The 23316-nt window shown below is 42.9% G+C and overlaps 1 protein-coding gene across 3 annotated transcripts in view; it reads left to right on the top strand.

Annotated features, from left to right (window-relative positions):
• LOC117361374 (sodium- and chloride-dependent neutral and basic amino acid transporter B(0+)-like) overlaps positions 1-23316 on the top strand; it is a 284301-nt gene that overhangs the window by 240353 nt on the left and 20632 nt on the right. For all 3 annotated transcript variants that reach the window (XM_033946600.1, XM_033946601.1, XM_033946603.1), the window contains 4 exons: positions 12062-12194; positions 15467-15599; positions 16948-17088; positions 21524-21752. In XM_033946600.1, coding sequence (XP_033802491.1) covers positions 12062-12194; positions 15467-15599; positions 16948-17088; positions 21524-21752 — 636 coding nt within the window. The remainder of the gene's footprint in view (positions 1-12061; positions 12195-15466; positions 15600-16947; positions 17089-21523; positions 21753-23316) is intronic.

The following is a 23316-nucleotide window of genomic DNA, read 5'->3' on the forward strand; positions in this document are numbered from 1 at the left end:
AGAGCTCTGCCATACGTTAGCATCAGCTGAGCTTTTCAGACGGAGCACAGCAGGGTATTAGATAAGCTGTTAGCTTTACAGAGGCTTTATCACAAAGGCTTCACACCATTCAAGATACAGTTCCTTTATCAAATAATCACTTCTGAGCAGCCCCAGAGTAAAAGAGAGGTTTTCCTTCTCTCCCTAATCAAGGCCAGCTGGTCTCAGGTTACAGAAAGCCAGCACACAAACGCAGCTTAGAAAGACAGCTTCCTTGCTTCACTTCCCCTCATGGACTAATCTCCATTCCCTCTGGGTTATAGTCAGCTTCCAGAAGCAATTCAGTGATGTCCATTGCCTCAGCCTTCTCAGCAGCTGGGCTCAGGCTTGGGAAGTCCTCTGCCATGCTCATGTCCCCACTGCTATGGGGCTGAGGAGAGAGACTTCTTTTCTCACATTCCTGTTTCCTCTGCTGCTCCTGCCTTGCTGTTTGTCTGTCCTCTGTGTCTCCGTTTCTGCCTTCCCTTGTGTGATTCAGGGCTCTGCTTTTACATGTGTCATAGCCCCACCCCTCTCTCCTAGGAGTAAGGGGGTTGGGCTGGAAATCCCTAGAGAAATAATTCAAGTTTCTCCTAGGCTTGGAAATGTGCATACCTTGCAGGACTAGGTCTCCACTTCTCAGTAAAAGTCCTATCAGACTTTCTGGTGCATTTATTCTGATATGGCATGCTGTGCTGAATAACCTTAGGTTTAAAATCTTCCTGCTCTACCTCACTGTCTGAGGGGTAGTCAGCCATTTCAGTATCCTAATTTTTAACCTGGTCAGCTCTCCTTACCAGGGACCGTACTCTGCTTTTATCCAATACAGGGACAAAGCTGGCTACGGGTTTATCACATTTCCCGTCCCCGTGGATAACCGCGGGAAACCATCTCATGTCATTCTTTAGTGTCTATCTCAACCTCAGTCCTTCTACACCAGCATTCTTCAATGCAAGACTTGAGGGTTAATGGTTGTGCCCATTCATACTCTAATTCTTCCCTCTCTCCTTAAAGAATGACATGGAGATGATTTCCCACAGTTATCCGCAGGGACGGGAACGGTGATGAATTTTGTCATCATGTCATTCTCTAGAACACATACCTGCAAAAAGTAAAAGGTTGTTAGATATGTATCATTTGTAGCTCTGTCTTCTTCCAGTTGAAGCAACATTGTGGCCTGTATTCTCAAAACACACCATTCGGAAGGCGCTGGTAGACACCTGAACAGTGTCTAATTTAAGTGTTTTAATTGGCCATTAACAGTGCGGTAATTGACCGTGCGATTAAAAACCAATTAAAAAACTAATAAAATAGATGCTGCACGATGCCTACAAAAAAGGCACCTGAATTACGCCTATGCAGATGCTTACCTGCTTCAAACATCAAAAGAGGCATGGATATGGGTGGGATTGACATTTGGCACTGGTAAGCATGATTCTACGTTGAAGATAGCTGCCAGAAATGTAGGCCTGTAAAACCCTTGTCTACATTTCCGGTACCTATCTTTGATACAAGTCGCAATTCTCAAAACTGTGCCATAGTTTGGGCGACGGGTGGCTAGTGCTGTTTTTTCAGGAGCCAGCTGATTCCGGCACTGATTTGAGAATCCAGGCCTATGTGTATGCTCTCTTTACCTTTATGCCTTCCTTATCTTTATTCATGTTGTCTACTGTTACATATAGCACATGTGCTTAGAACCTCACCCTACCCTACTTCGCCCAAAGGCTTGATGTTGTGTATCTCTGTAATATGCTAAAAACATAAACACAGAAGGATGAAACAGACACATGAGTCAGATATCTATGCAAGATAACTAAAAGATACCAAAACAGTATTTGTGTTTCCACCCCTCAGTAAACAAAACAGATTTGTAGATGTAAATACAATCTGTGACAAATATGATACACACAAAACTAGGGCTGCAGTTTGATTACAGTATTCTATTAGGGATTCATCATATGACTAAAGGCAGAGATGTAGGCAGCAGTCTAAGTTGAGGAAGAGGGGACACAAAAGGTTGTATTAAGGCAGAGGTCTCAAACTCAAACCCTTTGCAGGGCCACATTTTGAATTTGTAGGTACTTGGAGGGCCTCAGAAAAAACAGTTAATGTCTTATTGGAGGGCATTAGCATTTAGCGTGTGTTTAACGCATTCTAATATTTAGCACGCGCTAAAAAGCTTAGCACACCTTTGTAATAAAGGGGGTTAATGCTGCCTGTCAGTGGTGTGGTTGTAGCCAGCATTCCCTTGGCATGCTCAAATCATGTGTTTATTTAGTCTAGTTAGTGGCAGTTGTGGCTGGAGACATAAGGCTGACTTTCTCACTCTTGGGGCAGCACAAGGAGAAATAGGGTGCCTTACACCAATGTGGGGGGGACTCCGCACCCCTCTCTGGAGGCTGTGTCACTGATGAAAGGCCAATATGTCCCTTTCTCTCACAATTCTTCCTCTCTTCCCCTATCAACAAGTCCATTATTTCTCTCTTCATTCTCTCCCAACTCCCATCCAAGAGCCCAATACCTCTCTCTTCTTTCCTTCCCTATGTCTACCCTCCCTTCCAAATCCATTCTCTTTTCTTTCTCTCTCCTTTAGTTCAGCAGTCCTCCCTCTTTTCCTGTCTCCCCCTCTCCCCCCCCCCGGGTCACACTATGGCATTTCTCCTTCCCCTCTCTACCCACAGTTCCACAGAGATGTCTCAACTCCCTCCTCCTTCCTTCCAGCAGCATCTTAAAATCAAGTCATCTTATGATACCCTGGTTCCTACATTGTGCCTTCTCTGTTCCCCTGCCTATCCTGCTGTCCGACCTTTTGTTATCAGGGGGTCCAGATTGTATGTCTCCACAATGAAGAGCCAAGACACATGTGTGTGTGCACAGGTGTACACCACTCTGTCTCTCTAAAGTAAACTCAATCTCTCTTTCTCTCTCCCCCAGCCCCTCAAACTTCACCCTATGCATCTCTTTCATACCCCCCCCCCCTTTCCATGCCTTCAAACAGTCTTTTTCCTTTCGTATGTCTTCAGCTGATGTTTCCTGCTGTGACTGCTATATCAGTGAGCTTCAGCTTTGTGGTCGATGAAGTTTGACAGCTCTGCCAGTCTCAAAGGCTCATGAGACTTGAATCTGTGAAACCAACCCAAACCTCTAGCACCATACAGCTCAAGCTTGTGTATAGAGCATTTTGAACAAGAATACAGGAATCCTGTAGTAGGAACCTGAGTGTCTCCACCATTGCTGACCCCAACATGGAGTTTGAGAGAGTTCTGTGGGCATTTATTAATTGCCCTTGGTGGTCACAGTTTGGACAAGCCTGCCTTACAGAGTAGCAACAGTGCACCAATGTCTTTAGTCAGCATGCTCTGGATTCTCCCTCTGATCCCTCCTTCTTCCCCCTGATATCATGTCTGCCTGTCTCAGAGGAGTGAGCCTGCATCCAGGACCCACAGCACTCTCTCAGTCTCCATGTTGGGGTCAGAGTCCCTAGTGGCCAACAATCAAGACCACAAGGTTTTCACAATCAAGTGAAGGGTCATCTGAGTATTCCTTTCAGGGATCCCTCAAACATACTAGTTAAGCATTCATCTTCTAATCTCTATGTCATCCATCTTGTATTGGTGTTTAAGTTCCAAGCTTCAAGTTTTATTAAAATTTTGATTAATCGCCTATTGTGAATACTAGGCAATGTACAATAAAAAGGGAATATCTCATCATTACAAAAACATATAAACAATTGACAAAAATAATAACTGACTCGGTGTTACACAAAAGGGAGGAGGTAGAGCTACAATAAATTCAGAAAAGTAAACATAAAAGGTTTTTAAAAAAAGGAAGTAGCCATCCAAGGCTCAGTGAGCCCGATATTCAGCAGTATTTAGATGACCAGGATCAGCTCCCAGAGAGTATTTGTGACTTGGATTGGTCTCCGTGAGGATAGGATACAGGGCTGAATGGACCATCGGCCTGATCCAGTAAGGCTATTCTTATGTTCTTAAATGCCACTTAGCTTGCAATCACCTACTGATCCAGCTTTATAGATAGGCCAGTGACAGGCTATGTGGTTGACCTGTCAGGTGGAATACTTACCTATGTGAATGTTACAGGCACTGGGAGAATATGCTGCAGGTTCAATCTGCTGTAAGAACAAATGTTTAAGAGGGCATCAGTGGGAAATGTAAACCACATCTGTATCATCATTTAATGTTAGGATAAATTGTATTGTTAACATACCATATGTTAAACACACTCTAGAATGTTGGCCTCACATTTCCACACTGACACACCAGAGAACCTCTAATTAGAACATGGATTGTAGATAGAGACCTATACAGCTGTTGGTCATGCCATCAGAGGACATGGAGATGTTTTTAACATACACAGTTGGCAAAATGCTCACAGGCTAGTGTGTTTGGCAAATGTTCCCCAAACACAGGTGCAATTGATGTGGATACAACTGTGTTTTCAATGTCAACATTGATTCCTTAAGCTTTGACGCAGGAATAGAAAGCATGTCAGGATGCCAGCATAAATTTTGAATTGCTACAGCTCGCTGTGGTTACCGCTGTGTATGATTTCAGATATTACGTTCACCTTCTGATTCCTGGCCAGTACCTCGAGGCAGAGTCATTAATTTAAAATAATAACGAACATGTACAAGATCTAAGTGTACCATCAGCAACTTATAAGTAGAGAGAAAGAGGCACATAAAGCTTACTGCAGTAAGAATATGGGCTACAACATATAATCTTGATGCCTAGGCACCTTGGAAACATCATTAACAATGGTACATAGCCTCCAATCCATAACCCTACTTCCCACTGTCCACCAACCTAGCCAGCAGATTAACCATTCCCCTTAATTGTATCCATGGTATCCTGTTTGCCTGTCTTGTCTGTTTAGATAGTAAGCTCCTTCGAGCAGTGACTGCCTTCTTTGTGACTCTGTACAGTGCTGTATACATCTGGTAGCACTATACAAATAATTAATATTAGTAGTAGTAGGAATGGACATTGTACAGTAAGGAATAAGCTAACAAATGTAAAAGAATTCCATCCTAGAAGAATTCACTACCTGTGTACATGAGCCTATCCAGTAGCATACGTGCTCTCCAAGCTAGGGAGGTAGTGTTTCCAAGTCCCAAAGATGCAGGCACAGCAGCATGTTATGCAGGTCTGGAAGGGGAGAAATATCCCGCAGGCCCCTCTTATATGCATATATAGTTGCACACTGCTGTTGTCATTAAAATTTGCCATTTGGTGGTAATGCGCGTTATAATATTGCGTGATACGATGACTGTGCCCCACAATTTACCAGACAGGGATCTTTATAAAGGCCAAATGTTCATAGATCTGGCCAAATCTTGCAGCACCCACCGTGGTAGTCTGGGTGTAGAGTCTTCACATCTCGTATGTTGCAACATCACTGGTAAAGGTATGGGAAAGACAATGCTTGCTACATGTGGAAGCTGCATTGCTGAGATCACCGGCGATGATCTGCATTCTCTCCTCCCTGCCAGTGTGTTTGGCCTGAATCAGACACTGAGCCCTGGAAGCAGCAGCCTAGAGAGCGCAGGGAGAGACCAACTGAGCGGCCTTTGACTGCGATGGAGGAGGTCGGCAGCGGAGAGGGGAAAGGAGCAGCCAGAAGGGACCAAGAATGGTGTGACGGAGGTCCTCGGCCAGGGCAGCATACGATCAGAGATCCTGGCTGTTGGGAGTGGATGACTGTTGGGCCCTGCGGCTGTTTTTTACTGGCTTGTCGGTGCTGTGCTAGTCAAAAATAAACTGATCTGTAAAAGCTGTGTGCAGGAATGGCATTTTTATCCACGTATCTTTACCATAAGACTTCATAGGGACACCTGAAGAAGACATTCTGTCGAAACATGGACCGTGTTGGGTCCAGTATCCAAAGATTTTCAGCGGACTGCGTCGTAGAGGTTTTTATGTGGTTTGCCAAGTTTTAATATTATTTTAATATTAATAAAGTCCATTTCAGGAAATAATTTCTCCACATTGTTTTTTGTTTCTTCTTGGATTTGTCGGTGGAGATCATTGGGTTAGTTCTCTTGTTTTCACAGGGAAACAAGTGCCAACATGTCATTTCACAGTGGTGGTGTCTGAACCTCGCACACATATGTACGCCACAAAGGGTTATACTCTGGAGCTCACTGGCAGGCTATCTGGTAAGAGCAGTTAGCATGCTTGCTTGGAAATAAGCTTTGCACACATGCTTGGAGAGAAAGTTTGCATGCTCTTCAGATAGATATTGGGGCAGTCAAGGCCTGTCCCTACGCTCAGTTGCATGGGAGCTTGCTACCAATTTTGATTCTGCTAGGTGCTTGTAACCTGGATTGGCCACTGTTGGAATCTAGATACTGGGCTATATAATCCATTGGTCTGATTCAGTATGGCTAGTCTTCTCTTCTTAGATATTCTTATGTTGAATTTTCTGTGGTAAATCTTATTGCACATATATAGTAGTGGCTCAAAGTCAGACAGCTGGAATTAATTACCATCAACCTTGTAGGATCTGTTTTAACAATACATTGATACAATATCACATCTGCTTTGAGCAGATAAGGTAAATGGTGATTACATTACATTACATTAGTGATTTCTATTCCGCCTTTACCTTGCGGTTCAAGGCGGATTACATAAGAATTGTTATGATATTAAGAAGTACATATTGTTAAGGTAATAAGAAGTTCTTAAGGAATAGTTTGAACATTTTCTGATTTGCTAAGAAGTAGATAGTATTGTCGGAGGAGTTTGGGGCATGTCTGGTTGTGTTATATTGGTTTTATGTATTTTCTGAAGAGTAGTTTTTGTTTCTTTTTTGAAGGTTTTTTAGTCTGTGGTTGAAATCAGCATATTGGTGAGTTGTCTGTCCAGTTTCACTGCTCTGGTGGCCAGTAGGTTGTCATACAGTTTTCTTCGTTTGACGTTTTTGGTTGGCGGGTGAGTGAATATAGTGTGGGTTCTCCTGTGTCTGGTTGAGGTAGATTGAATTAGTCAATCGTTCCAGTAGGTTGGGCTCTCTCCATTTATAGCTTTAAATAGTAGGCAGTGGAACTTGAAGTGAACTCTGGCCTATATTGGGAGCCAGTGTGAGTTGTGGTATGCCTCCATGATGTGGTCGTATTTTTACAGCAAATAGATGAGTCTTAGGGCTCTGTTTTGTATGGTTTTTAGTTGTTTTATCGTGGTTGGAGGGCAGATATAGTATGTTGCAGTAGTTTATTAGGCCTAGGATTAGTGATTGAACCACGAGTTGGAATTGTTTTTTGTAGAAGAATTTTTGGACTTGTCTTAGGTTTCTCATAGTTGCAAATGATGTTTTTACTATTTTGTTGATTTGTGGTTGCATGATACAGCCTCTGTCTATCAGCACTCCGAGAGTTTTAGCTTGGGTTGAATGGAGTATGAGATAGAGTTAATTACTAGGTTAGTCAAGGTTAGAGTTTTGCTGTTTTCTAGAAGGATGAAGTTTGTTTTGTCAGGGTTAAGCTTTAGTTTGTTTTTTTTCATCCATGTTGCTACTGCTTCGAGTGTTCTTTCTATTGTGCCTACCATGGAGGGAGCTGGTTGGTCGAAGGGGAGGAGTATGGTGATGTCATCTGCGTAACTATAGGAGGTAGTGCCTAGTTTGTCTAGGTAGGAGTTTAGGGAGGCAATGTATAGGTTGAAGAATGTGGGAGACAGAGGTGATCCTTGGGGTACTTCACATGGGTTGGACCATGGTTCTGATTTTGCTTTGTTTGTTTTGAATCTATAAATTCTGGATTGTAGGAATCCTTTAAACCATGTTAGTACCTTGCCTGCAATTCCTATTGAGTATAGTGTTTGTAAAAGGATGTCATGGTCTACTAGATCAAAGGCTGCAGAGAGGTCTAGTTGTATGATCAGCATTTTATTGCCTGTGCTGAGGTGTTGTCTTCTGATGTCCATGAGTGTTCCTAGTAGAGTCTCAGTGCTGTAGTTGGTTCTGAAGCCAGACTGTGTGGGGTGGAGTAGGTTGTGGTTTTCTAGGTATAAGTTTAGGGCTTTAGCTACGAGGCCTTCCATTAGCTTTACGTAAAGTGGGATTGAGGCTATGGGTCTGTAGTTTGATGGTTGGTCTGTTGCTCCTTTGGGGTCTTTTAGGAATGGAGTTATGATGATTTCGCTGAGGTCTTGTGGGAACTGGCCATCTGTGAGTAAAGTTTGTATCCATTTTAGGAGCAGAGTGCGGAATAGCATACTGGAGGTTTTCAATAAGTATGGGGGCAAGTGGTTAAGGTCATAGGCTGCGTGACTGTATTTGTTATATAGTTTGTTGAGGTCTGACCATTGTATAGGTGAGAATTGGGACCAGGTTCTGTCTGCTGCTACTGAATCTTTCTCTGTGGGGGGAATTGTGATCTCTTCTAGGTGAGTAGGTATTCCATTAAAAGTGGCTCTGATATTTGCGATCTTGTTTTTGAAGAATGTGGCTAAGAGGGTGGCTGAGGGGGAGGGGGAGTTGTTATTGGTCAGATATGGTGTGGTGTCTGTGAGTTCTTTTAGTAACTGGAATAGCTTTTTTGTGTCTTGGGATCCTTCTCCTATTTGCTTTGTTTGTATTTTTGGTGCAGTATTCTCCAAGCTGTTTTTGTGGAATCTTGGCTACTTTTTCTCCATTTTCTTTCTAATTGTCTAGTGAAATGGACCTTTACCCTGTAGATAAAACTGTGAATAATATCCTCAATGACTGATGTTTTGTGGAGGAGAATGAAAGAACTATTGTACCTAAGCTGATAACATGGAATGCCTGATAACTATCCTTCATCTAAAGAATACAATTAGAGTGGAATGAGCTCTTGTGACATCTGGTGAGGATGGAGTTATTTACAACAAAGAATTGTCTAGTATGTGCTTGTCTGACCTGTCATGGAACAGCAGATCCTAACCCATTATACAACTTATAAGCTCCACTTGTTTAAGGCTAGGGGATAGCATCTGGCATGAGACCTACTATTCCATGACTGTCTAGGCAACATAGCCATCTATTCAGGTTGACTTTTTCCAACACATACATGCAGGGTACATAAAGGTTCCTGGTTCTCAAATATTATCCCAAGTGGCCTATCACATTTCTGTAGTTACATTGGCAAGCATATTTCCAGAAGAACAAAGACTAACCTTAAACCTGTAGTCCTAGGATTTAGAGGCAGATACCTTCCAGGTTATGTTCATTCCTGAATACATACTTACATGTCCCCTCCAAGTCAATATGTGAGTCTTCCTTAACATTCCCCCTAAATAGCTCTTTATATATCTCAGATCCTTTTTTCCTGCCTTCAAATATTTCTCCTCTTCTCATTAGTTTTATTGCTCATACCCATATAAGGCTCTGCCCAGGGTGCCGGTGATAAAGGGCACCAAAATCCTAGTTTAACATCTCCCCCTCATCCCTCCTTTCTGTGAACAGGAAGGGAAAGATGCAAGATTGGGATTCAGGATTTTGGCATCCTTTATTACCAGCAATGGGGGGAGGAGACTTGAGATTGAGGAGAAGCTACTGGATCATGGGAGGGGGCACTGACGCAAATGTTGTTTTGGGATGCTACAATTCCTTGAGCCAGTCCTCACAGTACAGTAAAGGCTCACAGTACAGTAAAGGCTGAGGTGTAGACAAATGAATCCAAAGTTTAAAGTTCAACTCTCAGAAACGTTTTCAGAATTACAAATGTGTTCATCTTTTTTTCTGATCAACAGAGGGAAATGACACACAGAATATGTACATTATTAAACATATCAATTTATAATCTGGGAAGGCGAAGAATGCAGGAATAATATATTTATATCATACATTAGATATAGACTTCCTAAAGAACCTATACCACAGCCACTGAGACATCAGCACTTTTGTGTACAACTCGAACCTTCAGAGCAGAGGTACAGACCAGCAGAGTTAAAATATCTCCAAGAAAAAGATGGAGATAATCTAATGTCAAAAATTGGGATATCATGCAAAGCGATATCCTATCATGCCTTTTGGAGAGAGAGTGTTAACTGCGATAAATACTGTAAAAACATCCTATTTGCATATCTCCATGCCCCAGCCTTTCATCTGAATACACTTTTTCCATGACACACAATGCATGTCAACACGACATGTAAACATAGTGCGTGTTCAGAGTATCAGTATCGGCAACACTCTGTTGAATTTCACTCCCCCCCTAAATGTGACAAAACTGACATATCCCATTATTGGCTGCTGCATGCATGCTACCTGGTATACTATGGCCATAGAATAGACAAGACTTAATTGGTTAGAGAATTAACATCTGCCTGGACTTAGCTGATTTTGGAAACAAATCTTACAGTATTTTAGCTTGGCTGCAGGCAGATGACAAACACACTTTCAACTCAATGATTAATTACATTAGTAGATAATATCCTTTGTTTATATGAAACTATAGCTCACTTTTGCTGAAAGTAGACTTAGTGGGTTTTGGAAAGAAGCCCTTCAATTGGTGCCACATTAATGGTCTAATTTTATATATGGTGCTAAAAATTGTGTGTGTGCCCAATTTTCACATGCAATTTAATTGAATAACAAGCCAATAACTGTGATAATTAAGCACTAATAATCAATTTTTGGCACTAATTGGCGTTAATTAAAATTTAGATGCACATTTGTAGGTGCTGGGGTCCACACAAAAAGAAGGAGCAGCCACGGGAGGGTCAAAAGTAGATCACGGGCGTTCCTGGAATTTACACACAGTCTTAGAGAATAAGGGAGATCCGTGAGTAAATCGGGTGTAAGAATTGGAACCAGATTTTATTTGGTGTAAATCCTCAAGCCTAAAATTGGGCACAGGTCTCAGCACCAAATGCTATACTACAAACGGCGCCAAACTCTCATTGCCATTTATAGACTAGCGATTAGCATGAAATGTTATCAGCACCGATTTTTCAGCACCATTTATAGAACTGAGTCCTAAATTGCAGTTATTCCTTTCTAAATCAATGGTCATGGTGCATCTTTGCATATACAATAAGGCACTGAAACATTTGATGGATAGCATTCTGTCATACGAACCACAGCGCATGTTGCGTTCAGTGACTCACGATGACCTACATATTCCGACAGTGAAACAGCTGCAGCTAGCTGTGTCTAGAGCTAGCATATTTCCGTGCATTGGTCCTCGGGAGTGGCATATGCTTCCGAGATGTTTACGACAGCAAACAAGTTTGAGTAGTTTTAAGAAAATGTTGAAGAAACACCTCTTCTGTAAGATGAAATATGGGACTTGACTTATAGTTGATTTTTGTTTGTTTGTTTTTAATATCTTTATTGAATTTTCAAACTACAATTGTGCAACAAGTAATTCATATACATTGCTCCCCCGAGATTTGCGGGGGTTCCGTTCCAGGAGCCCCCGTGAATCTCAAAAAAACGCGAATATGTTTTTTCATGGGGGAGCCTGAAGAGGGCAGCGGGAGATGGCAGCAGGAGAGCAGCCGGAGCGTCGTGAGTGCAGGAAATCACTCGCGGTTCGCTCCGACCGCCTCTTCCTGCATGAAAAAAAAAATTTTTTTTTAATTTAAATTGAATCAGGTTGGGCAGACTGGATGGATCATTTGGGTCTTTATCTGCTGTCATCTACTATGTTACTATGTTACTATGGTATAAATAAATACAAATACAAATAAACTATGGTAACTCTAAAATCAAATTCATTTTAATAAATGGACCATATTAACTTAAAGAAAAAGTGAATCGCCAAGCCTCGGTGGTACAGTCTGAACCAACAGTTGAGTACTGTCAAAGAATCAACTCTTCTTTACTAGAAGGGACAGTTTCCTGATACACTCATGTTATGGGCCCATACATCATCCTTGAATAAGCATAAGAAGGGAAGGATCACATTTTCTGCAACACATAACTAAAGAGTGTTATGATCATTTTTGCTCTCTCTTGTGGAAGCCATCCCTCGTCTAGACTGAAAAAAATAGTTCTATAGTAGACTGGTGGTCTTTAAAATAATCATTAATGCATGCTCACATTTCCTTTCATGCAGGGTTTTGTAATATAAGTTCAGAAACTGATATTATTACAGTGAACTTATCTTGGGTAGAAGAAAATAATTTCAGCTGTATTGATAACACCACAGTAAACGAAGATACTGAACTTCCAAGCCAGCAGTACTGGAAGTAAGTATGTGTGTTTTGAGACACTTCACCTTTTCAAGAATTGCTAGAGTTATTACTGTTGTTATCATTATCATTTTTTTGTATAGTATACACTTGATGTATATATAGGATTATAGTGGTAACTTTATAAATGCCTCCAATGAAGAAAAAAAATCCCCTCTGTGGATTTTGCCAAATATTTGAAGTGAAAGTGGGCTATGGACATGTATTCAATTTTTTGCAGTAATGGTAAAATGTGATGAATGGCAGCATTTGTGGTTAGTTTTACTGCAGCTGAACTGAATGTATGAGACTGAATATACACAAATGACTCTTTGTCTAAAACATAACTGTCAATAGCACAGACTCAGTGGGAGGCATTTTCAATATGATGTCTAAATCCGAGTTTAAGGAAAATGACCATTTTCAAAATAGCAAAATGTCTACCTTAATTTTTTCCCAAAAATGTCCATTCCTAGATGTGTTTGCCCTTAATGTATCTGCTGTATCTTTTCAAACCATTTTTGGGAAAAAAAACCCCACGTCCATGCTAATCAATTAGCATGAACAATGCCTCACATATTAACTAATTAGCGCTAATGTACCCACTCTCCATCCCCGAACACACCCCCCTTAGAAGAAAGTAAAAAATATTTTTCTAGCGCTTGGTGTTTATGTAGAGAAGCAAATTTAGCCAGCGCATCTAGAGGTAAGCCTTTTTAAGGTGCAGTTTAGTAAAAGGAGTCAAATTTTATCTAAATTAAGACCTTGGGAGTCTTGAAACCTCTAGAGTAGAAAAGGAATATCAGAGATCAGTCTGAAGTACAACTTGAGTTAATAGGTTTATACGATATCAGAGCACTTTTTCTATTACTTGCCGTGGCTCCAAATCACTACCCCTCCCCCTTTTACAAAACAGCATTAGGCTTTTTTATCGTCAACCATGGCCGTATTAGCTCCAATGCTCATAGGAATTCTATGAGCATCGAAGCTAATACCGCAGTGGCTGGAGATTTAAAAAAAAAAAAAAAAAAAATGCCTAAGGGGCTTTGTTAAAGGGGTAATTTTGGGATCTACTCGGATAACTATCTCATCGCTTATTCTATTCCTTCAAATTTTGAATGTAATTCTTGTTTTAGTTTTGATGTAATCCGCCTTGAACCGCAAGGTAATGGCGGAATAGAAATCACTAATGTAATGAAATGTAATAACTCTTAGATAATAAAAATAGCCGTTTGTTCACTTATATACCCTGTGGGGAATACATGATTATATATTTTGCTACCAGAAGTGCAGGGTAGGCATGACATGATTTTGCATACAAAATAATGGTGAAGAACAACCTAACTAACCAACCCCCTCCTTTGCAAAGCCGCACCAGCATTTTTAGCCCTGGTCACTGCAGTAACAGCTCTGATGCTTATAGAATTCCTATGAGTGTTTGTGCTGTTATCGCGGTAGCTGGCACTAAAAACAGGAGGGGAAAAATGTTTATAGTTTATATTACAGAATTAAATGCTGGAATTAATTGGAATTGTTGAGTATACAAAAAAAAGTACACTCCTCCCTCCATATTCGTGGGGGTTAGGGGCGGAGCTGACCTGTGAGTACGGGAACACTGCAAATACTTTTTAGATGTTATTCGTAGGCTTTTTGTTAAAACCCTCGGGAATACAATAAAATCGTGAATAAAAAAAATGTCAGCACTACAAGCATGACCTACAAATGCCAATCTCTACCTCTAGATGCCGGAGTCAACTCTTCCCGTCGATGCCAAACCCCAATCCCTAATGGGTCCCTGGACCTCCAAGCTAACCACCGCTTTCCAGAGAAGCGGCTTAGGGTGTGAGGAACAGCCAGGGCCTCGCTCCTCCTCCTCCTCCTCCTCCACAACTCCCCACCCACATTCCAGCACTGCTTGTCTCTCACTCTCAGATGACCTCGGCCATCGCCGCCGGCCTGGGATAGGGGATATGAGCGCGCGACATCAACACCATGTGCTGCACCGCGGCTGCCAAACCAGTTCGGGAATCGGGATGTGGTGGTGGACTCTGGGGGAACTGTGGGCGGAGCCGAGATCTCCTGGATAGGGAGTGGTTTTGAGGGGGAGGTTGTGTTATTTTGGGGGGTGGTATTTATTTGGCACATAAAATGATGAGCTGGAGGAGGAAAGGCCGGAACAGCATTTGGGTTATTTATGGGACCGAAGGCATGTTTTTCCTCTGCTTCTCACTTCATATTCCAAGCGTTAGTTTATTAGCTCAGCTATTCTTCCAAGCCATTTGGGGGAAGGAGCCAGCAAGATAAAAATTGCAAATTAGCGAAACCGCGAGTGCTGAAACTGTGAATGCAGAGGGAGAAGTGTAGGCTATCTATAGTTTTGGTAAGAACACAGAGCAGCAATGAAAAGCCAGTAGTAATTTATTAAAAATCTACAAACAACGTTATAACCTGAGGAATTAAGTCCAAAGTTCCCAAAAAGTTAGTACATTAGCTCAACATGTTTTGGCAATCAATGCATGCCTCAGGGGCAGTTTTCAATAAAAATATACATCAGTTGGACATATGATCCACCTAGGTAGCCGCCTATTGTATTATAAAGTTGTACTCAAAGGTTTCCAGCCCTTTACTCATGCAGGACCCCAAGGGGTAAGAAAGCTGTTAAACAAGTTGAAACATGGCTGTGGGATATTTATATGAAACTAAGGTACATATTTTAATCTGTCCAACTTGTTGCAAAAGAAGACCTCAAATCTCTCTGGAACCTGGTTTGTGTGCACTATAAGATCAGCCATTGGGATTGTCATTGGGTATTGATAGAGGTAGGTTTCCTACTTTCTAAAGTGGTTGTGAATATATCCTTCTTAATTCTGACCAGAATAAACATCCACCTCTATTACACTACTAATTAAGGTCTTTTCCTTACATGAGAACATACAGTTTCTTTAACATAAATGTAAAATCTCTTGTGAAAGATTCAGTTAGAATTGTTTGTAGAATTATGTTCCTATACTGTAACTGTTCATATGTTTTAAAGCAATGGAAGCTATTTCATACTACAGTAAGTAACCATATTTGTAAATGTGACAGTGTTGGTCTCTCAACTTTTCGATACCCTTTTCCCTGTTTCCCCAGACCCTTAGCATCCTCCTTGCTTTCTGCTCTCTTCTTTATGGTCTTTATTGTAGTTCTTTTCTTTAGATCTATTGTTTTGATTATTGTGAACTGCTTTGATGGGTCTCTCCAAGGTGGTATGTCAAATGGTTAATAAACTTGAATCATATTATTTCTAGAAATGTGGCACTCCATCGATCTGGTGGCTTAGATGAGACTGGTGTGGTTGTGTGGCATTTAGCACTTTGCCTCCTCTTGGCATGGATATTGGTTGGAGCATCCTTATTTAAAGGAATAAAATCTTCAGGAAAAGTAAGTCTATTTCACTTGACAGGAAACTCCAGAGTGAGAGGGCATGGGATGAAGTTAAGAGGTGATGGGTGGTAGATGCATGGAATAGTCTCCCTATAGAGATGTTGGTGTCAAAGACTGTGTCTGAATTCAAGAAAGCGTAAGACAGGCACATGGGATCTCTTAGGGAGAGGAGGAGATAGTGGATGCAGCGGATGGGCCATTTGGCCTTTATCTGCTCTCATGTTTCTAGAGGCATTGCTGTGGGATAGACAGGGATATCCTGTTTCCAAGAATGGTCAATCCAGACCAGACGTACCAGGCAAGATCCCAAAAGAGTGGAACAGATTTTACACGGCTTATCCTAGAAATAAGCTGTGGATTTTGAAGTCCATCTTAGCAATGGCTAATGGTAGGAAATTGTCCAAACCTTTTTTAGTATGAGAAAACATGAGCCAAAGATATAATCCTAACAAATTATTGAACCACCTAATGGCTAGATCACTAAGTGGTTTTATGCTCTTTTCTCTGCCTGTTGGACAAGACTTTAATGAACCAGGCCTGAGGTAGCATGGGTGGTAGCCAGATTTTGGAACCTCAACAAACATACAGCTGTACAGAGATTTACAGGTAGAACAAAACATTTTATTACTATATTCAAATAGGTTAAGAAGCCTGTTGCTTCTCAGACTGAATACTGTGCCATTGAAGTCTCATTCCAACTTTCAGTGACTGATCTTTTAAGGGCTGTCTTCTGGCCAGGCCCAAACATAATGTACAATGCCAAACCACTCACAAACAGGTCCAGATCTGGTTCCCACTTGGATATTCAGCACCAGAGTTCTCACATATAAAGGCATTTCCTACATCGTTAGTTTTTTTTTTTTTTTAATTACCTATAGACCAGAGATCTCAAAGTCCCTCCTTGAGGGCCACAATCCAGTTGGGTTTTCAGGATTTCCCCAATGAACATGCATTGAAAGCAGTGCATGAACATAGATCTCAATCATATTCATTGGGGAAAACCCGACTGGATTGCGGCCCTCAAGGAGGGACTTTGAGACCCCTGCTATAGACTGTAGAGACCTAAGCTTGAGGCTGTGTCTCTCTTCTTAGTACTTCCTTTCCTGGTACTATAATCAGTTTGGAGGATTTCTTCCTTGAGGCCTCCCTGTTCTTTTCCTGCTCTGACGTTTTAACTCCTACCTGCTGAGCCCCACCCTCCTGGCTGAGCAGGCTACAGAACATATTGTCAAAGTTGCCTGGTGAGGGAGTGCTCTTGTTCTGTAAAATCGTCTCTGCAAAGCATAACAAAAATGTTGAAGCATCGCTACTTGGCTAATTCACATATCCCCATGGCTGTTGGCAGGTGGTGTATTTTACAGCTGTTTTCCCATATGTTGTCCTGATTATTCTTCTAATCCGAGGCGCAACTCTGGAAGGTGCTCGGGATGGCATTGATTACTTTATTGGAACGCAATCTGATATGTCAAAACTGAAGAGTGCCGAGGTGAGTTTTTAATAACATTAACAAACCATATGTATAAAGAAAGGATGCATTAATTTATTTTGCAATATCTTAAGGGAGCAGCTGCATATTGATCTCATTAGGTCAATGTCAATGTGTGTTTGTATCCCTGGACTTTTCACTTATTTTCATGTCCTGACCTGAATATGTCCCTAGAAAAATCTACCTTCAATGTAATTAAAAGTAGGCTTATTGTGGAACTCTGCATTGAATTTAGGGGCCTGTTTAATAAAGTGCAGTATGCAGTGATCAAATAAATTACCACACGATAACTTTCACCACAAAGCTATGACAAAGCCTAAGAATTACCAAGAAAGGAGGTAGGAAAGGGTGGAGAATGGATGGGTTATGGGTAAGGATGGCAACCTGAGGGAGCAAATACATCCATGATATTGGCAATACATTTAGGCCCTCTTTTACAAAGGCAAGCTTAGCATATTAGCGTGGATTTAGCTTGTGCTAAATCAACATGTGCACTAACCGCTAACGCGTCCATAGGATAACATGCACGCATTAGTGTTTAGTGCATGCTTAGCACGTGCACTAGAGAGTTGCGCGGGGACAGAAATCCCACCCATCCCCGCCCGTCCCCGCCAGGATCCTCTCCATCCCTACCCGTCCCCGCCAGGATCCTCTCCGTCCCCGCCAGGATCCTCTCCATCCCCACCCATCCCCGCCAGGACCCTCTACGTCCCCACCCGTCCCCGCCAGGATCCTCTCCATCCCCACCCGTCCCCGCCAGGATCCTCTCCATCCCCACCCATCCCCGCCAGGACCCTCTACGTCCCCACCCGTCCCCGCCAGGATCCTCTCCATCCCCACCCATCCCCGCCAGGACCCTCTACGTCCCCACCCGTCCCCGCCAGGATCCTCTCCGTCCCCACCCATCCCCGCCAGGATCCTCTCCGTCCCCGCCAGGATCCTCTCCGTCCCCGCCCGTCCCCGCCAGGATCCTCTCCATCCCCACCCATCCCCGCCAGGACCCTCTACGTCCCCACCCGTCCCCGCCAGGATCCTCTCCATCCCCACCCGTCCCCGCCAGGATCCTCTCCATCCCCACCCATCCCCGCCAGGACCCTCTACGTCCCCACCCGTCCCCGCCAGGATCCTCTCCATCCCCACCCATCCCCGCCAGGACCCTCTACGTCCCCACCCGTCCCCGCCAGGATCCTCTCCATCCCCACCCGTTCCCGCAAGGAATTACCTCCAATCCCGCTCATCCCCATAAAAAGCAGCAATTACTTCTGACAGGATCATCAATTCCACAGTTTCTTTTGCTGTTTTCCTTGTGGAATCTCTTTGGTGGAACCCTTTTTTTGTTTTCTGTTCAGGTAATTAACTTATAAACCCCCCTCTTTTACTAAGGCTGACGTGTCCATTATATTATATGGACGAACCCTGCTTCCAAAGCCTTCCATCCCCGTGGGAGTCCCATTGGCTAGAGGGGGGTTCCCGTGGGAGTCCCGTGGGCCAGAGGGGGGTCCCCGTGGGAGTCCCGTGGGTTAGGGGGGGATTCCCGCGGAACCCGCGGGATTCCCGCAATCCCCATTCCCGTGTAGACCTCTAACGTGCACCTTTGTAAAAGAGGGGGTTAATGCGCCTGTAGCAACTAAAAAACTCAATCCCTATGAATTGCTGCTTCAGATATTCTCTACCCAACATGAGACCCAGCTCTGTGGGTGCGTGAGTGTCCCCAATATTGAACAAACTCCAGGGAAAGGTAGTTTCCATTGAGTTTAGCACACCCAAAAGTTTTCTCCTATGCTACCCAAAATATCCTACCATCTTCAATAAAAAACCTCACCCTCCTCACAGCCCCCTGACTTTTACCAGGGGTTCCCTTATGGCTAATAGGAGGCAGGAGTGATTCCCAAGCACCCCTCTGCTCAATCAGTGCTCAGTACTAAATGGCTCCACTGATGTCTATCATTAAGAGCAGGGATTCCATTTTGTACCCAGGCACCAATGAGGCAGAAATGTTTGGGGATCATTCATGCTTCCCCATTAGCCACTAGGGAACCTCTGGTAAGAGCCAGGTGAGATGTCTAGGGTAAAGGGATTTTATTGAAGATAATGAGAGCTGTTGGGGTAGGCAGTGTAGGGGCATTGTCCTAATGCTTTTGGGGGTGAGGGCCACACAAATATATTGCCAATAACAAGGACATACCCACTTTATGAGCAATATACCTACTGTATGGTTAAAAAAAAACATGCCCTCTGCAGCAACTCCATGGGCAGATGTACCCCCCAAAGTTGTCACAGAATCTTTGAAGTTACCATGCATTAATTTTTACAACTAATGCATGGTAAATGTAAAAATTCACTGTACTTTAGTGCACATGCCCCTTAGTCACATTTATGGTACTATATTCATTTTTGAGACAACTAATTTATTATTGTTATCATGATTTATATAAGATGTTCAAGATATATATATATAAATAATTGTTATCAAGCTATGCCTTTGGGTCTGTGCCAAAAGAAGTCTGAGAGGAAAATAGATGATTTCAACATGTATACTCCAGCTGAGAGGAGGGACAGGGGTGATATGATGCAGACATTTAAGAACATAAGAATAGCCTTACTGGGTCAGACCAATGGTCCATCAATCCCAGTAGCCTGTTCTCACGGTGGCCAATCCAGGTCACTAGTATCTGGCCAAAACCCAAGGTGTAGCAATATTCCATGCTACCAATACAGGGCAAGCAGTGACTTCCCCCATGTCTTTCTCAATATTTGAAAGGTCCAAAATATATAGGACCAAATCTTTTTCCAGAGAATGCAAACTGGTAAAACTAGAGGACATAAATTGAGGTTGAGGGATGGTAGACTTAGGAGTAAATAATGATTTTATGATTGACAAGACTGTTTTATGTATGTTTTTCACTATTGGTTGCTATTAAAGTGGGTTTTGAAGACCAGGCTCGCTCTGCGCCGTCCCATTGGATTTAGAGATGGAAAACATTGCATTGTTACCTATAAGTGCTACATACCTGAAATGTAATTCCTAGTTTCTTTTACATTCTGGGGGGGGGGGGGTCAGTATTCAAAATGACTGAAATGGCCAGAAGAGGCTCCTAGCTGTTTAAATAGCTTGTTAAGGGCTAACCAGGTATATTCAATGGCACTTAATCAAATATATATCCAGTGCCATAATGAGGGAGGTTGACGCATAGGGCAGTGGTGCCCAGCATAGGTGTGCCATGCACCCCCTCTGCCCAATCTTCCCTGCTGCCTGAGCACCTCTCAGTGTATCCCTTGAAATGTTCACCGGCACAAGCAGCATCTGCCACCCGCTGTCCGCACCGGCCTCATCTCCCTTGTGACATCACGTCCTGGTCCTGTGAACAGGAAGTGACATCAGGAGGGAGCCGAGGCCAATGCAAGCAGCAAGTGGAAGATACAGCTCATGCTGGTGAACATCCCCCCCCCCCTCCTTATACAAAACTGTAGCATGGTTTTTAGCTCCTGCACGGTGGTAACAGCTCCGATGCTCATAGGAATTCTAGGAGCGTTGGAGCTGTTACCACCATGGCCAGCGCTAAAAACTGCACTATGGTGTTGTAAAAGGGGGGATTAAAGAGGTATGCAGGGGGATAGAGAGGAGGAGAGGTGCTACTAGGGGTGGTCTGCCCCCCATTACTTTGCCACTGTATATATCCAGTTAACTCCTAAGTCAAAACCAGCTATTTTGTGGGCAGGCTGGAGGTACAGTCAACACTTATCCAGTTGTGTTGATATTTAGCACTTAACCAGGTACATAGGACCACATAAAACACATTCATACTTTTACCAGTTTAACTTATCTGGTTAGTGCTGAATATCATACTTAATTGAATATGTTTTATCCAGCTATTTATACTCGAATAACAATGTCCAAGCATTGAATATCTAGGAAGAATGCCAGTGATGATCAAAACACACTGAACTGCTACTGGCTGAATAATGACCCCCTGGTTTTTATATACCATTCCTGAAATAAACTAATAAGATCAGTTTAGCGTACCATATGTTACTCTCTCACATCATATTCTTGTCAGAGGTCCTCAGCAGATTTCACAGAAATCTACTAGGAGCTACATCATGAATGTTTCTGTCATGGTCCTTGAATTTTTCATTTCACGCAGGCCTCCTTAGGCGGGATTTGAACACATGATTTAAATAAGAGGCTTTATAGTTCTGTGGTCATTCCCTGAGTCTGCTGATCCCTCCTAGTATATTGCTATTGGTTATATGAAAGATAATTTCATAAGCAATTTGATCACATAAGTCACCATTTTATGCCCTCGTGTGGCCATCATGTTTTACTTGCAGAAGTTACTGTGGAAATTGTCCCTCTCGTGATCATATTGAAGTCATCGGCTACTACAGTTTCAGTTAAAATTGCACAGCTGATGTCAATTTGTTCCCGTTATAGGCTTGGAAAGATGCTGCTACCCAGCTCTTCTATTCTCTTTCAACGGCATGGGGTGGCATAGTGGCTCTGTCCTCCTACAATAAATTTCACAATAACTGCTATTTGGATGCTATCGTGGTGTGTGTGGTAAACTGCCTTACCAGTTTATTCGCTGGCTTCGCTATCTTTTCAATCATGGGACACATGGCTTTCTTAACAAACAGACCCGTTCCACAAGTTGTAAATGAAGGTGAGTTTAATAATAAATATAGGAAATAACAAAAAGATTTTTATGGTCATTATTCTTAATATAATATACTATATTTTCCAATTGTTCTTCTCAAGTTATTGTCAATTGAACTATTAAGCAGACCTCAGCAATGCCATTCGGATATTCAAAACTTCATTATCTCAGAGTTTTACACACCCATCTCATCAGATGTCTAGTGCTTTATGAGGTCCTTTTATTAAGGCAAGCTAACCGATTTAGTATACACTAAGGCCTGGATTCTGCAAAGTGCGTCCCGATTTTAGGCAGCTGTAGGTGTCCTACAGCTGTCTAATCAGCCAATCGGGACGCATGTTTTAGTTTTTTTGTTTTTTAAAATACTCCCCAGGCAAGCCGCCTATATTGAAGGCACCTCCGGGAGCCTAGGGAGGCCCGCAAGACTGCCTAAGCTCGCCTAAGGCTAGGTGGTAGCTTTACGCGAACCTAGGCGGCCCTACGCATCTCCCTAGTAGAGCGGGAGATGCTTACAATGTAGGCCAGCAAAATGCTGGCCTATATTGTAAGTAGATGCAGCCACTATACTTATCGTGGCAAGGGATCTTCCTGCCACGATAAGTAAAGCAGCCGCCTGCCCCCCTTCCCGACGATCACCGGCAGGAGGGTGCCCAACCCTTCCTGCCGGAGGATGCCCCCGACACCCCCAATCGCTGGCAGGAGGGTGCCCACCCGCACGATTGCCGGTAGGAGGGCGCCCAACTTCTCCTGCCGGAGGATGCCCCACCTGCATACCCCCTTAACCTCCCACCCCCACTAACCTTTAATCGTTGGCCATCCAGATGGGTCTTGCTATCGTCTGGCCAGCAGGCCCACCTTGTCAAAATGAGGCGGGCCTGCCCCTTTCTGGACTATCCCTGATAAGCCTAAGGCCAACACTAATTTGAAAAAAAATATTTATAGAAAAGTAGATACCTTAGTATGCGGACCACTCTTCCCTTTTAGCTGAGCGGGTGTCATCCACATTAAGTCCTGCCAGTGGGGGGTGCTGTTTTACTATTACATTTTCTATAGGGACAGGCAAGTTCTGCAGGACTCCGGGGAATCTGCCTGTTTCTAGCAACTGAAAACACATTATTGAAGCACCTCCCCACACACACACACACTGACAGCAATGCAGTTGGAGGATGCTGACACTATGGTTAATTTCTGCCATAAAAGGTGGCTCCCAGCAAACACCAGAAATTAACAGATTCACTGGCCAAAGTCTATAATACCATTTCCTAGAAAAGAGAATAAATGGGACAAAGCAATATTATATTGATATTCCTCCAATCATGAATCAAATCTAAACACTGACCCAACTAACATATCTGTCTGTCATTCCCTTAATAGTCCCCTATCACCTTCTAGCCCCCTTTGTATGTCTGTCATAATTAGATTTTAAGCTCTTCTAAGCAGGAACCATCTCTTGCATGTACAATGTACAGCGCTGTATGCACCTGTTAGCACTATGGAAATAATAAATTGTTGTTGATTGTTGTTGTAATGGCAAGCATTGCCAAACAAAGGAGTAGATATTCAACAAAGA

The sequence above is a fragment of the Geotrypetes seraphini genome, chromosome 5, assembly GCF_902459505.1.
Source record: "Geotrypetes seraphini chromosome 5, aGeoSer1.1, whole genome shotgun sequence".
NCBI classification, from domain to species: domain Eukaryota; kingdom Metazoa; phylum Chordata; class Amphibia; order Gymnophiona; family Dermophiidae; genus Geotrypetes; species Geotrypetes seraphini.